Genomic DNA, 16,443 nt, shown 5'->3' with positions numbered 1-16,443 from the left:
TATCACCCACTAATGATTCATAAAGAGGGAATTCAGGCTCAGAGCTGTTCGATGGAAAGCCCGTTCTTAATCTCTGCCTGCTTCTTGCTCTGTTTCACGCTGCATTCGGTTTTCTGCTTTCGTCTCTCAACACTATCATAATGCTCATTAGAGTACTTTCTACATGATTTTTGTTTTAATGACATCATGAGATGTTTTCCCCACCACTTAGGCTTATTAAATCCCAAATTTAAACCAGGTATTCTTCTAAGCGCTTTATGATTACTTACTAATTTAATTCCTATACTAACCTCATAAGGTGTTCCAGAGCCCTAAACCACAGGGAGGTTTGGGGACTCATCCAGGTATGTGCTGCTGAAAAGTGGCAGAGCCAAGATGGCAGCCCAGGCTATCTGGCCCCTCCCCTGGCACATGTCACCAATGTGCTATGCTGCCTCCCCATGTCCCTGTCGTTAGATTATTTTGGCTCTTTATAGTATTTTTGTAATTTTCAATAACACTGTGGTGAACATCTTTAAGTATGTAGGATTTTTATCATTCTTGTTTCTGTTGAATTAATGCCTAGGATAGGAATAATTGAGTCAAAGGTATGAATATATATGGGCTTTTTCACCCTGTTGTACAGATTGTTCATTTCTTCACAGTCAACACCAGTCTTCCATCACCTGAAATTTAAGGTGAGGGAATCTAACTTAAATTATTAATAAGGTGAGGATATAGTTTTATCGATTTCATTCTACTGGAATTAAAATGCATAATTTTAATCTTGCTTTTAGGGGAAGGGAGTGCCTGATCTGAACACAAGACTTTTAGTCAGGAAGCTGTGGGATACGTTTCATATTCCCATTTTCACTCTTGTAGATGCTGATCCACATGGTAATTTATCGCTGGACTATTTGAAACAAATATAGTTGCACCATTTGTTGCTGTGTTCTGCTCTTAGAACATTTCCATCAATATTTTAAAAGAATATAATTAGTAGATTAAAATTAATGACTGTAATCATTTGAGGTAATTTATCGCTATTTTAGACATATTTAACTGAACCATAAGTTCTTAGTAATGTCCACAAAAATAAAATTTGCTGATGTTAGATATAATTTAAGAGTGCAAATTGTCTAACCTGTAATATATGAGAAGTCTAATTTTAAAGTTAACCTTCTTTTAACAGGCATAGAAATAATGTGCATTTATAAGTATGGATCTATGGTAAGTATAGACAAGTATTTTTCCTTTTTCCACTATTGAGATATTCTATATTTATTGGTGTTATTTCTGCATTTACTTATTGGTCCCTGGTAAGCAAAGGGCTCCCAAAATGTACCAGTGAGGCTACTGTTCTAGTCTAGAGCCAGTCTGTTTCCATGGCTGCGATTCCAGCTTCCAGCACACCCAGTGCAACCACAGATGACAGAGCGGGATTAGCTGTGGACAAGAGACATTATTATCCTCCTCTCCCAGACTGTTGAAGTAACCTTGGTCTTCAGGGTGACAACATTGTCTGATCACCAATTATACTCGGAAAAGTATATGTAGCCTTGAATTATGACACTGCCAATTCCCTTTTCTCCCACCATAAGGAGAAATGAAAACACCACCCCATTTGCCACTAGAGTCTGCAACTACCATACATCAGTGTTTCTCAAAGTGTGTTTCTGGACCAGCAGCATCAGCATCATGTGGGAACTTGTTAGAAATGCAAATCTCAGGCCCTCTCCAGATCTATTAAATCCGAATCTCTAGGGGTGACTCCTCCAAGTGATTCTGATGGGTGGTAAAGTCTGGGAGCCACTGGCACACACCTCGAGTGTCCCAGACATATATATTTATAGCAGATGGAAAGGATGATGGGGCAAGGCGTTAAGATACAGAATCACAAGAATACAATAATAAATGCAGGCCAGAGAGGTTTATTTGTAGTTTTACTTTATAGAAAATCAACCCAGAAATAGTACAAAGTAGTGTTAGAAATCCTCACTGAAAGTCTAGCTTAGGGACGCTCTGGGTGATTTCCTGGAGCTTCTGTGGGCTCTAGGGGCGTGAATTCTTTAGTACTTGTACTTCTTAATGAGTAAAAAAATTTGGCTGCAGAAACAAGTGTGCCTTCCCTAATATACTTTTGTTCTTTATTTTAGTCTATGTCTTTTGAAGCCCATAATCTCACAGTTCCAGCTATTAGGTGGCTTGGTCTCCTCCCTTCTGATATTAAAAGGTTAGATGGTTTAGTAGAACTAGAATATTTAAAATAATGATTTATTGTAACATGTCACAATAAGCCTCAAAAGTCAGTATAAGAGAAAGCTCTTAACATTTTTATTTACATCGTTCATTATGGCTCAGGATTATATAGTTATGTATTAAATTTGTCAATGTTTCTATTTCAACTGCTAAAATACTTTACAAATGAATTTGGTTAATTGAACTTTCAGCTAGCTGGAAAACATTTTTGTTTTACCTTTATAGTTAAAATATTTTGTAATTTTTATACTTAGAAAGTATAAGACATTGAATCTAGTTAAATGGTAATCATTGACAACATCATTTAACATATGAATCAATTTTATCATAAATTAAAAATTTTAATTTTATTAAAAAATCTCACTTTAAGATTATGTAAAGTTTGGGAACCTAAAGTTTGGCAAATTTATTGTATATGTTTATTATAGAAAAAATATTAAGTAACAAGATAAATATAATTTATAGTTGAACAGCTTTACCCTTGTATATTATTTTCTGTGCAGAGTTATAACTTTTTCATAAAAATGGAATCATATTCTAATATGATTTTGTAATCTCCCTTTCTCATACAACACAGTGAGATTGCTTTTTTCATATCACTAAATACATTTCTCTTCCATGGCCTCATTTTAAGGTCTTATATTACTAAATTCAAATTCTGGATATACCAGAGTTCATTCAACCAGTCCCCCAAAGCCAGGCAGGTGGGTGGTTCCACGTCTCTGTCCCCGAAAGCAGAGCTTCCACAGACCTTCTTGTAAGTGAATCTTTGCCTGCAGCTTTAATTAATCCCACAGGCTGAATTCCCAGGATAGCTGGGTCAAAGGGTATGCACATTTTTAAGGCTTTGACTGCCCTCTGCATAGGTTAATCATTTTGCTTTCCCTGGAGAGTAAGAGCCCACTTGTCTCTCAGCATAGGGCAGCATCGCTTTTATTCATCTTGCTAATATGATATTTAAAAGTACCTTATTATTGTTTTAATTGGCCAGTGAGAAATAACTTAAACACGTTTATTAGATTTCCTTAGCAGTGAGCAAACTTTGGGAACAGGTGCTCGTTTCCTGCATATGGAACATGAACAGCTTTGGGGGGATTGCCGTTCCTTACAAAATGAGCATAAGATAAAACTTTCAGTTTTTGATTTTTGAATATTTACACTCTAGTGAATCAAAGTCTTGTTCAGTTTAGTATTATGTCAAAATCTCTTGAGGCTGATCTGTTTGTATGAATATCATTTCTAACAAACTCAGGACAAATGATCTGATCATTATTAAGGCAGAGGGCTTGGAGAAACTTGATCTGCAACTCAAATTCCATTAGTGCCCTCAAAAGCCGCTCCAAATGTGCAATCAAAAAAACAACAACAAAAAAAAGAAAAAGATAAACAGCGTGGTAGCTACACAAACAGCTCGAAGAGAAATCCTCTAGGCCTCCCTGTCAATCAAATTGTCACCTTATCCTGGAGCAGCCACTGGCAAGTGGTCATAATTATGGGGACAATGGAAAAGACTTTGTGAAATGAGAACTCACCTGGGAAATCCTGGATTTGTGATTTCAAAAATTAGCCCACACCATACATCCTAGACCTCTCATGTTCTGCTTTTTTAAAATTTAAAACTAGATAAATATGTGTATATGTGTGTGCATACATGTGCGTGTAAGTGAGAAGCGATAGACTAACTTCCAGAGAATTCTCAGTGAATTATAAAGAATTAAGTACTCAGTGGAACCTAAAACTCCACAGTGAACCTCACTGCTGGCCACACATGTCGGAGCTCACTGCTTCAAGACCGTGGAGCTCTGGAGTTACCTCCGTGTTGACATATATGATGTTAGTGCTATTGACATTTGTTTTAGAACCAATGTCTGTCTTCTTGTCATCGTCCCATGAGTATGATGTGAACAAAAACAACTTAGGACAGACTTCTACTGTGAACTTGAACACTTGCTGTTTGGTCTGGGACATGCCAAATCCCCAAATTCTGGATTTAAAAGGTGGATCTCTAATCTTCTTATCTGTTATTTCTGAGTTTCTCAAAATAGGACAATAAATACAAATGAAATATATGTGACCTTCAAGTTATAGGAGAACTTTGTTTTTACTGATTTTTTTCATCTATTTTTTTCCAGGTTAAATATACCAAAAGATACTTTAATTCCACTGACAAAACGGGATCAAAAGAAACTTGACAGTATCCTGAAGAGACCTTATGTTACTTGCCAACCATTTTGGAGAAAAGAAGTATGTTGCCTTTTAAAATTCAAGTGTTCTATGTATTATTGCCTTTTACTTTAGTAGTGGCTATTCACGTAATATTTTGACAATATCCTCCTTGAAATTTTATGTAACCAACAACTAAGGTGGGTGTTGTTTGGCAGTACATGGGTGTTGAAACGTTGAATTATGAATGCTAATAAATAAGATCACCTGGATGGAGCTGATCTATTTTTATTCTTATCCTTATCATAGTTATAGACCCATTGTCTATGGCTTTATTATAGTTTGTAAATGGAAAAAAGAAGATAAAAATTATAAAGACCCCAGACCGTTCCTAGTTATTGAAGGCATCCGCATAGGGTATTACCCTAATATTTTTAGCTGTAGCAGCTCTAGAATATCTTAGCTGACCCTAAAGGCTATTGCCCTTGATTTTGGAAAATAAAATAAGTCTAGTTTACTAGTTTGTCGAGTTGACAGAACTATAACAAAGGACTTTGTTATGACTATATTTTACTTTTATTGACAGATGGAAATAATGGCAGACTCTAAAATGAAGGCAGAAATTCAAGCTTTGACCTTCCTATCATCAGATTATCTTTCCAGAGTATACTTACCTAACAAATTAAAATTTGGAGGATGGATATAAAAATATATCAGAATATATCTTGTGATTGCAAGAAGATTCTCATTATTTTCTATAATACAATTAATATTAAGGCATGAAGTACCTTATTAGGAACAAAAACAATAATAGTCTAAATTTGAGAGGTTGCAAATGAATTATAGTGTTCAGCAGTTTTTCTTAGTTATGTTTTCTTTGCCTTCATAGTATAGGAATCATACCTCATTAATTCACTTGTAAAATTAGTGCAACTTATTTTGATTAAATATTTGGGTTGATATAGCCTTTAGTGCTTTATTTTATTTTTGAGAATAGTTTTTATTAATAATAGATTTATTTGAAAAATTTCTGAAGGCTTTTATCAGTTCTCACCCAAATTCAGATCACTTAAATTCTTTTCAAGTCTAGGTTTATAGAACAAAAAACTTCTCCGGTTTTAAGATTTACAGAAACCTCAGATTTTAATAAGGCCTTTCTGTAACAGTAAAGATGTGACCTTTTACCCTCATAAACCCATCTTAGTTTTTCCAGAGGTGAATTTTATGATTTTATTCTGTACTTTCAGTAAACTTTTAACTGCACTGAAAAGTTTCTTGTAATTAAAAGCAAGAATATGTTTTTGTAGGAAAGCACAGAAACGTTGTTTACTTATTTTATCAAGATAAATGTTCATAATAATAATAGGTAGCATTTCTGAGAACTTATATCTGGCAATCACTGCTTACACATTGTTTTATTTAACTCCCCCAAGAGCCTCGTCTCCCTCTGACCTATAAGTTTACAGGTGGGGATACCGAAGATGTTCCTTGTCCAAAGCCACAGCCACGACATGGCCGAGTGGAAGCAACACTACTGTCGACCTCAAGAACAAGACCAGCTGCGGGCTCCAGTGCAAAATGGAAGCATAGGGTCCCTTGTTCAAAAGTCATTAAGAATGTCAAGACGAAAGCAACAGAGAATTAAACTAAGCATGGGCCCTTCTTAGCATGGGGCCCTCTGTGACAGCACAGGTTGTACGTACCCAAAGCTGGCCCTACTCAAGGTGTTCTAGTAATTATTAGATAAGGTAATAGAATAATAAAAGAAAATACCTTATTTTCTTTGCGTGCCAGATATTTTTCTAGGTCCTTTACTAACATTAACTAAATTCACCTTCACAGAAGCCCTATAAGCGAGGTACTTTTCTTATCATCCTCATTTTAAGAACGAGACAACAAAAGTACAGAGAGGTTAAGAAACTTTCCCAAGGTCACATAACTACTAAGCAGTGGAGTTGGGACTTAAACCCAGAGTCTGGCTCCAAAGCTCATACTTTCACCATGACATTGGTACACATGTGTGGCCAGGCGTGCACACTGCGTGGGGAAGGTCTACAATTCTTATTGTTGGCTAGGTGTCAAAGCGAGGCCCCTGATGCCAAGCCCGTGATGTCAACAATTATGTTATGTTCTCTGGTCACATTGGAACTAAATATTTCATTTCGAGAACATTCTGGTATACTGTTAATTTGACTTGTGAGACTATCAAAAATTCTAGAAAAAATTTTTTATAAATCAACTTTTTTCTTTGAATTTATACCATATATCTTCTTTTAACATCTAATTATATCATTACACTTTGCTAACTTTTATAAAGGAGAAATTACTAATTGAGAAATATATGGTTAAGCCACAAAATATCTGGATCAGGATATACTGTCAAAATAAGAAGGAACGAAAAATCTACATGTTATTAAAATTTAAAAATAAATTTGAAAAAGGCTTACAGATACATTTGGTTTTGATAATTAAATTCATCTCAAGTTTATGATTGGAAACTTATGTAAAATAATTTTTATTTGGGTAATGAAAATGGTAAGAGAAAAATACATTATCTTTATTATATGCAGATGAAAAATTAATGTTAGTAGCTATTTGGGAATCATCTAGAATTCTAACTATTAAGATTTGTTTCTAAAAAAGATTACTGTAAAATAGGCAGCTATTTAAAATGGCACCTGATGACAGACATCCCTTCTACCATCATCTACTGTATTTGTTTTAAGTATTTTCATAATTTTAATCAACAAAAAACATTTGGATTGGAATCTGTTTATAATTAGAATGAATAGAAACGGGTGCAACAAAAAAGCATTCAGAGAATCTTTTTTCCTTGAGGGCTCATAATTACCTTTGCAAAATAAAAGCTCTTGTTATGTCCCCAGGTTTCTGGGAAATTTAACTTTCATCATTGATGATGCTAATTGATTTTAGAAATGATTTCATGGGGTAAAAATCATATTGCACTTTCTACAAAATAGGCAAAAAACACTCCAGGATTTCCACCTATGGCTTCCTTTAATGAGACTGTCTCAGTTGACCTGTTCGATGTAGATACCTGTTTAGTCATGCTGAAAAAAAATGCTTTCAAAGCTAAGCCACGTGTACGTGTACATTAAAAAATTTTTTTCAACAGAATGTTTTTGTAGTAAAGTACTGTTGCTTTTGTTCGCCAGTAAAGGTATGTAGCCCAAGAAAACGATCCTGTAAAAATAAGCCAAGGTCGCCCTCTGCTGGCAGAAGCTCTACTGTGCTCTTAAATCTTCCCAATATTTGCGAAAGACATTTCTTTAAAACATTTTCAAGGCATTGTTTTAAAGAATGGGAAGAAAGAGTCTGAGACACAACAAGAGGGTGGGGAAAATTGAGGATTTCTGCGTGAGACTGATGACTTGACAGAAACCCATTTTGTGTCATCAGCTTTAGATGTCCCCAATTCCTTGTAAAGCGACACTTAATGTGGGCTACTTAGCAACGGAGCTATTTATAAAAACTTAATGTATTAAAAAACTTAAATTAAAATTTCAGAATTAAAGAGCGCTTCAAATGAAAAGGAATTCATACAAAATTACATATTGCTTCTCTTCTACCTAACCTAGAAATGGAATATAAACTGTGCAGTCATTCGTAAATATCTCCACGTGTAGAAATTGTAGAAGGATTTACCAGTGTCAATGATAGCCATGACCAAAACTTAATTTTAATTTTTTTATTTTAAATAATTTTTCACCCATAATCTAAGGCTCAATAATCATACCCATGGGTACAGATTGTAGTGATTCCCTCTCATTTCTAGGGGGAGAAAGTGGGATGACTCGCCACAATCTGTCATCTGTGGAGGTGTTGAGTCAGATTTGGGGGGCAGGCTGCTTGCATCCCAATTCAACTTCTACTCACTGCCCCTGTGGCTGAGACGCGCTATCACCTGGCCTTGGTTTTATCAGTGGTAAATAATAATAATATCTACTCTACGGAGTCATTGTGATGATTGAAGGGGATCATGGACTTGCAATTCACTAGAGAAGACACTGCCCTCTATCAGTTCGGGGTGCGGATTTACCAAGGCGGTTGCCGACTTACAGTCCACTTCACGAACTTTCGACCAATCCGCAAACTACTGGCACGAGGACTTCCTCTTGACGTCAATAGGGCTTCTGCGCATGTGCCTCCGCCTGGCGGCAGGAGGAGCCTTTCTCTTCCTTGCCTTCCGGGCGACGCAGGAAGTTGCTCCGGGGCGCATGCGCCTTGTCTCCACGGTACTTGAAGTGGTTTCCTCCGCCGGCGTCTCGGGACCCCGGCTCTCGGGATTCCGGTTCGCGGCTTCTCGCCCCCTCCCCTTCCTCGGCGCAGCGGCTTCGCAGGCTCCAGAATCCTCCTGCTCCTCGCAGCCGGCCTCCCTCCGCGGCGCGACTCTCAGGTAGGCCCGGGACCGCCCGCCCTCGCTCCGCCGCCATGGCGCCGCCGAGGCCCGTGGCGGAGTACGCCTCGCAGCCAGGTGCTGGGCGCGGGCCCGGCTGTTGGCCAGCTGCGTTAGTGGGTCTTAGGAGCGACGCCGGAGCGGGAAGGGGCCTTAGCAGGCACCTCGGGTCTAAACCCTCTCGTTTCTCTTGCGGGGAAACCGAGGCACCGGCAAGGGTCACAGAGTTGATGGCAGCGTCTGTCGCCTGTGCCCTTCCCCATTACACGTCTAGCTTCTTACCAGACACGCGCCACCTCCTCGGACACTTTTCCTGACCGTTTTTCTGCCGAAGGGCGCCCCCTTTTCGTCTCTCCCACGCCTGCCTGCCTCATTCCCTTGGTTGTACTCACAACTCTCAAACCGCGTCTTTCTCTTTGTTTCTGTCTTCCTCCGCCAGGTGTGTGTGATGCACGTGTACCCAGCTCCCCGAGGCAGGTCTCTATCGAATGGCAGCCGCCGTGGGCCAGGCGTGCTGTGCGTTAGGGAAGGACCCAGACCTCTCTCTCTGGCCTTGAGGAGCTGACATTCTCCTGGGGACGGGATTGTAAACAAGAAATTCCAGGTTGTGGCAGGGGCTATATGAGAAAAGGGGGGATGTGATCGAAAGTTCGATATGTTCCATTAGGAAAGCAGGGTCGCCTCTGAGGAAGGGGCCTTGTTAAAAAAGATACGTCTAACAGCTTCATGGAAGTGTAACTTACCTACTGTAACCCATCGAAAGTGTACGTTTTGATGAATTTGGAGAGTTTGATACAGCTGAGTAAACACCACTGAACAGGTTAAGCACATCTCCATCACCTCAAAAAATTTTCAGGAGGCGCCTTTTGAACTGGGATCTGAAGATTCAAACTGAGACAGCTGGAGACTTGGGGAAGGGTGAATAGTCCCCGCCTGAAGGAAAGCTGGTGGGAACGCTCCAAGGCAGGGGTGAGCTTGCCGTGTTCACAGGCAGGGCGGATGCCAGCAGAGCCGGGTGGCTGCAGTGCAGCAAGGCCAGCGAGAGTAGGGTGGGGGGATTCGGTAGGTTGGAGACAGGTGTCTTCTTCATAACGTGTGGTCCACGTAGGCTGGTTAGTACTTGAATGACCCTTGCTCTTTCCCTAAGTTCATCCCTAATGGCAGAAGTGTTCTCTGCCATCTCGATGGTTGAGGAAGGGGAAGGAACGGAAGTAAAAGAAGTTTCAAGCGCTGTGTGAGACCTCACTTGGTTTTCATACTCCATGAAGTAGACATCAGTGACTTTTTATGGATGAGGAAATCAACGCTAAATAACCTGCTCAAAGCCATATAGCTAGTTCCTGAACTCTGAAACCGGTAGCCTTGTCCTTGCCTCGTCTGCTCATGCAGTTAACTGGTGTTTCAAGTACCTCGCTAACATTTAAGGCAGGAGTAGTTGGCAAGCACTGTGTCCTCACAAAGTCGTTTTTTGAGACAGTAAGTGCTCATAGCTATTGCTTTTATTTAGTATGTCTGCGCTTAATTTCACGAAGCTCAGGAAACTAAAATGCCTTTCCAAAAATCCTAGCAGTTTTCCAGTTCTATGTTGTCTTTTTTAGAGATGCTCCCCTGTTAGTGAGTATGTCACTCAACATCTAGGCTCCTTTGGGAGGGGTGACTGACATGATAGACTTCTCAGTGGAGAAATTTTTTAACCTATGACAGAATGAAGATGTGGCATCAACATGTGGGTTATCAGGGAGTTAAAATATATAGACTTTCTCCTTTCAAGGGCAAGTTGTTTATTGTACCCACTATGTGCTGGATGCTGCGCTTTCTACACAGATAACCTGATTTGATCTTCTGAGCTCTCCTGGAGAACGTGTTAAATATTCTCTGTGTTTGCAGAGCAGGAAAATGAGGTCTCGTGAGATTAGGGTCCCAGCACTGGTGAGCGGCAGGGCCCCTGATGGGCCTTCCGGACTGTGTGCCTCGGAAAAAAATGTGGGAGGATTCTTGTTGGTTTTACCAGACCTTTTGGTGCTCAAGCAGACCAAAGTGGATTACTTTTTTAAACTTCTCTTACAAAGAAATTGCTGAATTGCTGCCAAGACTGTTTGCTTTTCTAAGTAACGTCATACAGAGATATTGATCTAAACCAACCTGCAGAAATTAGTAAGAAGAAAGTGAATTCCCACTAAGTGGGAATCTGGAAGAATGGTACCTTCTTCTGGTTTACTGTTGTGTTCCTGGTGCTCAGCTCGGGGTCTCTAACTGTGCAAAGAATGAACAGATTTCTTTTCTAGCTGATGACTGGGGAAGTACTCTGCTGTAAAGTGTCGATGGTAGTTTACTAATGGTGACAAATATAAAGTGGAAGGAAACTAGGTGTGGGGTATATGGGAACTCTACAGATTTCTATAAATCTAAAACTATTCTAAAGTAGAAAATTTTATTTTAAAAAAATATTCTGTTAATCATGTATTTAGAGCTCTTCAAAGAAAGATACCCGGCATCAAGCCATTTAGACTTTATTTCCCTTTTGTGACTTAGTGAGCTTTATACTGCCTCTCGGTGATATTTATTACTTAAGAGAGGGCCTATCCTTCACATTTTCTGTTGTTTTTTAGGGCCACGATGAGTTTGTTTGGAACAACCTCAGGTTTCGGAACTGGTGGGACCAGCATGTTTGGCAGCACAACCACGGACAACCACAACCCTATGAAGGTAGCATCGCGGGCCTTGTGGGCTGCGTAGAGAAAGTGCAGGCTGGCGTTTCCCATAGAAGTGACAGTGGAAGAAGCCAAGACAGTTTGGGAGCCCACTTTGGGGTGAAAGCTCTGAAACTTTGTCTAGCCACTTTCTCAAACACGGGAGCACAGAAGCCGTGTGTCCCCTAGACGAGTGTTCCAGTCCTCTGACTTTCTCGATCGCCAGAATCACTCGAGGTGCTCGTTAAAATGCAGGTTCCCAGAGCCCAGCCCACACTGTCGAATCAGTTTCTGTGGGGAGGGAGGGGAGGCGATAGCCATGCTCACGCGCTCCGGGGCAAGAGTGAACTGCTGGGCCACCATCTGGAAAACGTGGTTGCGGGCACTTCATCGAGTGCTCCTTCTAGTCCCAGCTACGCTAGTCCTGACGCTGGCTTATTTATTATTCCCCTTTTTGATCAAAGAAAGGTCTGATTTAGTTCTTGAGCACAAGGAAAGTCCAGTACGAGGTGCTTAGTGAGAAAGAAGGCAATTTTGAATGAAGCGGTGATGCCACATACATTTTAACGTTGACTTCCCCCCCACAGGATATTGAAGTAACATCCTCTCCTGACGATAGCATCGGTTGCCTGTCTTTTAACCCACCAACCTTGCAGGGGAACTTTCTTATTGCAGGATCGTGGGCTAACGATGTAAGTGCTCCTTAAATCATGGTCTTCCAGTCTCTTGGTTTGGACAAGGTTAGCTTTCTTTGTGGTTCCATTCTTTCCCAAGTGAATAAAGCTGAGCTGAGGCTTATTCACCGCCCTTTTACAGAAATCCCTGCTGTAGTTCAGTATCTCGACGCATATTCCCAAATCAGATGTAGTAGGCGCTGAGCGTGGGTGCTGTCCATGATGGTATACCCAGATTTCCCTTGCGGGTATCCCGAAAATGTTCTTCAGGCATATAGTTAACTTTTTCAACTTTAGATGTAGCACAGGTTCTGCATAGACAATTTGCTTAACCTGTTGTGTACAAAAAAGACAAAATTATAGTGTACGAAAAAGAAAGATTAAAAACTGGTGGAAAAGTCAGCAAAGGATAAAAGGCCCTTCACAGAAGTTCAAGTGGCCCATTAAACCTGAACCGTTTAGCCACACTCAATCCAATAAACACAAATTGACGTGATAGCCTTTTTTTCCCTATCAAATTAACCAAAAAAAATAATTTAAAAGGATTACACATGGTGCCGGCAAGGATAGGCCGAAACCTTTCGTGTGCTGCCGGTGGGAATGTAGAATGGTACAGCTCCTCTGAAGGGTGATTGGCAGTGCTTATCAGAAACCCTTCAGTGTCTCTGTGATTCCTCTCCTGGGGCTTGAGGAGGATCTCTGTACCTTGTGTGTAACCGAATTAATCTCTACAGCTGCTAAAGCACTGAACACACCGTCACCTCCAGCTTATTAAGCCGGGTGTGAGGCTTAGAGAAGCCAAATACGTAGCCAGAGTCCTGCATCCAAGTGCCAGGTCCGGGGTGCTGACCCGCGCAGCCTGGCCTGCGGCCCGTGGTCCTTGCCGCTGCCTCATTTTAAAAAGTCTTCATGCAGGGAAAATTTTGAAAATTATAGTACCTAATAGTAATGGTCATTCGTGGTATGCCTGTGTGGTGGAATGCCATTTTAAAGTTTTCGGAAACATTTCTGTAACAGAGAGGCAGCCGCGAGGCAGGAGACGAGGGGAGGGGAGCGTGGGGGGAGGAAGGTGCTCGTGCTCGAGCAGCTCTGGAGTCTGCGTGTAGTTTTTGGAGAGACTTCAGTCGATTCTCTGCTAAAAAATGTTAGAAGAATGTTTATTGGCAAGTAATGCAAGTGAGAAAAGCCGAAATTGCAAAAGCGAAGATACTGTATAATCCAGGCTTTTAGAGAAAATGTGTGTGCATAGAAAGACCGAAAGCACGCTGAACTATCAACTGTAGTTGTGGGATGAAGGCGACTTTTATTTCCTTGTATGGGATCTCTAAAATGCATTACTTTTAGAATCAGGAAAAAGATAATATAAAAAGTCAGTATTCAGAGAAGAAAGGTGAGTTTCCACTTTCGTGTTGATTCTCTGGTAATGGATGACATTCTGCTTCAGAAGACTCATATAGCTCATAGCTATGGTGTGAAAATTATCTGCCGTTTTAGATTTAAGCAAAAGAATTGGCGTATTTTAATGGCTTAGAAATAGGAAAGTCGTTACTTCCATATACCTTTCAATTGCATCATTCTTAAAGTTAGATAATTAGATTGATCTGAGAAGTTCATGTATATTTAAATTGTACCCTGTTAGTTGTTAAGTGTTAAATGCACGTAATTTATCTAAATTTCTGCGTTGGCAGTAATTCATCTTGTCGCTGTAGGTTCGCTGCTGGGAAGTTCAGGACAGTGGGCAGACGATCCCTAAGGCCCAGCAGATGCACACGGGGCCTGTGCTGGGGGTGTGCTGGAGCGACGTAAGTCCTTTCTCTCTTTCACGTCTTCTTCTGCATCAGCGTTCAGAATATTTATGTATCTCTGGTTATATATAATCCAGAGCACAAATAACGTGTGCATACACACTGTAGGACGTCTAAATTTCTTAATGAAAATGTAGTAATTTTTTGATATTCCTAATGTAGTCAGTGATAGCTTCAGTTAATTTCTGAAAGCTTTTCTCACATAAAAATCCATTATTTTATTGACATGTTATTTAACAAAGGATTAGGTCATTTCTTGAAGCCTTTCCCACCTTTGTATGCCTTCAGCTATGTTGTTTTAAAATTAGAAACTTACTATCTCAGAAAATACTAAGGAAAATGATTATTTCCTTTTATGAGAGTTGAAGACTTTCGATTTTTTTCCTTTCAGATTTTGAACATCAGCAATATAAGCAGACACGTTCAAGTTCATTTGTCTCTGAGCTTGCCTGCTCTCCCTCCTTCCTCCCTACCTCCCTCCCTTCCTTCCTCCCTTCCTTCTTTTCTGTTGTTGTTGATTATGGAGAGTTTAAGGAAGGGCCTGTTTACAGAAAAACCAACAGGGAAGGTGAAGTACCTGTGGCGAGCCTGGGCCTCAGGAGAGCTGTAGCTGTGGAGGGGCCGCCCCCTCTGCAAAGGGGGAGCCGGGAGCCTGACAGCCCATCCCTTCAATGCCCCCTCTCCTGCCTGCTGGCGGAACCAGCAGACCGAGCGAACACGGGGCTGGCTGGCAGGCAGAGGCAGATAGGTGAACCTCTGTGCAAAGGAAGCTAAGCCTCAAGGCCCCACCCAGTCCTCACATGGACTTTTTGCCAGATTTACGAGATAAGAGTAAAATTGCAAATAGTAAAATTGGATCTTTTTAGTGTCAGTTTTGAGAAATGCGTAGAGTTGTGGTCAAGATACAGAACAGATCCATCAGCCCCCCGATTCCCTCCTGCCTTTTGTAGTCATGGCCTCACCTCCCGGCCCCTAGAAACCACGGATGTGTTTTCTGGCCCTATGGCTTTGCCTTTACCAGCATGTCATATAAACAGTCCTGCACGGTGTAACCTGTTGCGTGTGGGCCACTTTCACTCAGCAGAATGCATTTGAGATCGATCCAGGGCGTGGTGACTGTCAGAGGTTTGTCTCCCTTATTGCCAAGTCGTATTCTGTTGTATGGATGCTGCCCCGTCTGTGCACCGTCCACCAGTACAGGGACATTGGGGTCGCTTCCAGTTTTGGTCATCCTGAATGATGCTGCTGTAAGCGTTTGTATGCTGGATTTTCTGTGAACAAAAGTTTTTCTCTTGGGGAACTATGTGGTAGTTGGATCGGGGGTCGTATGGTAAGTATATGTTTACTTTATGAGAAACACCAAACCATTCTTATTTTACATTGTCATTTTTAAACCATATCACATGTTTATGTAATCTTATTTAGCTTATAAATAAGAACTGACTGTAAATATTTTGAGATGATTTAGGAACCAGAGTTCCTCCCTTTTTAATTAGTAGCTATGATAGGCTTCTCTACGGCATTTTTGTCATCTGTAAAATGTATTCCTGATGTATCTGATTGGGTTATTATGAAAGTAATGATAGATATATGAAAACAGTTTGAAAAGTAATGCACTTATTACTGGTCCAACTTGTTTTAATTTCCATGTGGGAAAGTAGCAACACCAGTAGATTTAAAATATTTTAAATTTGTTTTGCCTGTCTACTGATTGGGTAACGGATCAGAACTCTAAAGTTTCTTATAAAGTGTGCTGAGAAGTAGAGTTAACTGATACAGGAATTCTGCCGCCCAAATGTTATCGAGTGAGTGGCTGTGGCATTTACAAAGACAAATAGAGCCTGTTCCCTTTCTCCATGTTGTGCCCCATCTGGCGGAGGAGCCAGACATAGGAATGAAGAGTTCTAACACCATGAGCTGGGTCTGGAGAGAGCAGGGTGATTGGTGCTGGGTGGGAGGGGACACAGCATACACAGCTTGGGAAGGACACCATGAATCCTGCACCGAAGAGGCAAGAAGCAAGCTGAATCTCGAAAGTGAACCACACGCCTGTAGCTTTTTGAGCATTGTCTCATCCAGTGCAGGTTCACATTTTGGCTCTGTTTCCTCCAGCTTTTTGACTTTGACAAGTCGCATAATCTCTCTGCATCCCTCTCCTCACATATAAAGTGGAGATGATAACAATTGCAACAGCTAATAGTATTATTTAATCCAGCAAGTAGTTATCAGGCACCTTTAGTATGCCAAAGCACTGGGGACACAGTGGGAATCAAAGTAGACAAGGTTGGCAGATCCTGTGCTCCTGGGAGTCATCATCTCTGAGGACAGACGAGTAAGAATTTCAGATAGTGGAAATTAGTGACAGCTGGATTAAATCTACCTAAAGTGACTAGCATGGTGCCTGTCAGGAAGCAGTAAGAGACTTGCCTGAGGGGGCATAGTGAATGGCTGAGCCT

The 16,443-nt window shown here is 40.7% G+C and overlaps 2 protein-coding genes across 2 annotated transcripts in view; both read left to right on the top strand.

Annotated features, from left to right (window-relative positions):
- SPO11 (SPO11, initiator of meiotic double stranded breaks) overlaps positions 1-5,185 on the top strand; it is an 11,364-nt gene extending 6,179 nt beyond the window's left edge. The window contains exons 8-12 of the mRNA XM_011370163.1: positions 777-876; positions 1,172-1,209; positions 2,136-2,212; positions 4,371-4,482; positions 4,988-5,185. Coding sequence (XP_011368465.1) covers positions 777-876; positions 1,172-1,209; positions 2,136-2,212; positions 4,371-4,482; positions 4,988-5,107 — 447 coding nt within the window. The 3' untranslated portion in view covers positions 5,108-5,185. The remainder of the gene's footprint in view (positions 1-776; positions 877-1,171; positions 1,210-2,135; positions 2,213-4,370; positions 4,483-4,987) is intronic.
- A 3,439-nt stretch (positions 5,186-8,624) lies between these two features.
- The window catches only part of RAE1 (ribonucleic acid export 1), a 16,261-nt gene continuing 8,442 nt past the window's right edge, over positions 8,625-16,443 (top strand). Inside the window, exons 1-4 of the mRNA XM_011370181.2 lie at positions 8,625-8,818; positions 11,428-11,524; positions 12,096-12,200; positions 13,892-13,984. Of these exons, the coding sequence (XP_011368483.1) occupies positions 8,640-8,818; positions 11,428-11,524; positions 12,096-12,200; positions 13,892-13,984 (474 nt within the window). The 5' untranslated portion in view covers positions 8,625-8,639. The remainder of the gene's footprint in view (positions 8,819-11,427; positions 11,525-12,095; positions 12,201-13,891; positions 13,985-16,443) is intronic.

Source organism: Pteropus vampyrus, unplaced genomic scaffold (genome assembly GCF_000151845.1).
Source record: "Pteropus vampyrus isolate Shadow unplaced genomic scaffold, Pvam_2.0 Scaffold162, whole genome shotgun sequence".
NCBI classification, from domain to species: domain Eukaryota; kingdom Metazoa; phylum Chordata; class Mammalia; order Chiroptera; family Pteropodidae; genus Pteropus; species Pteropus vampyrus.
Note: the sequence above shows the minus strand (reverse complement) of the source record. Positions and strands in the feature narration are given on the sequence as shown.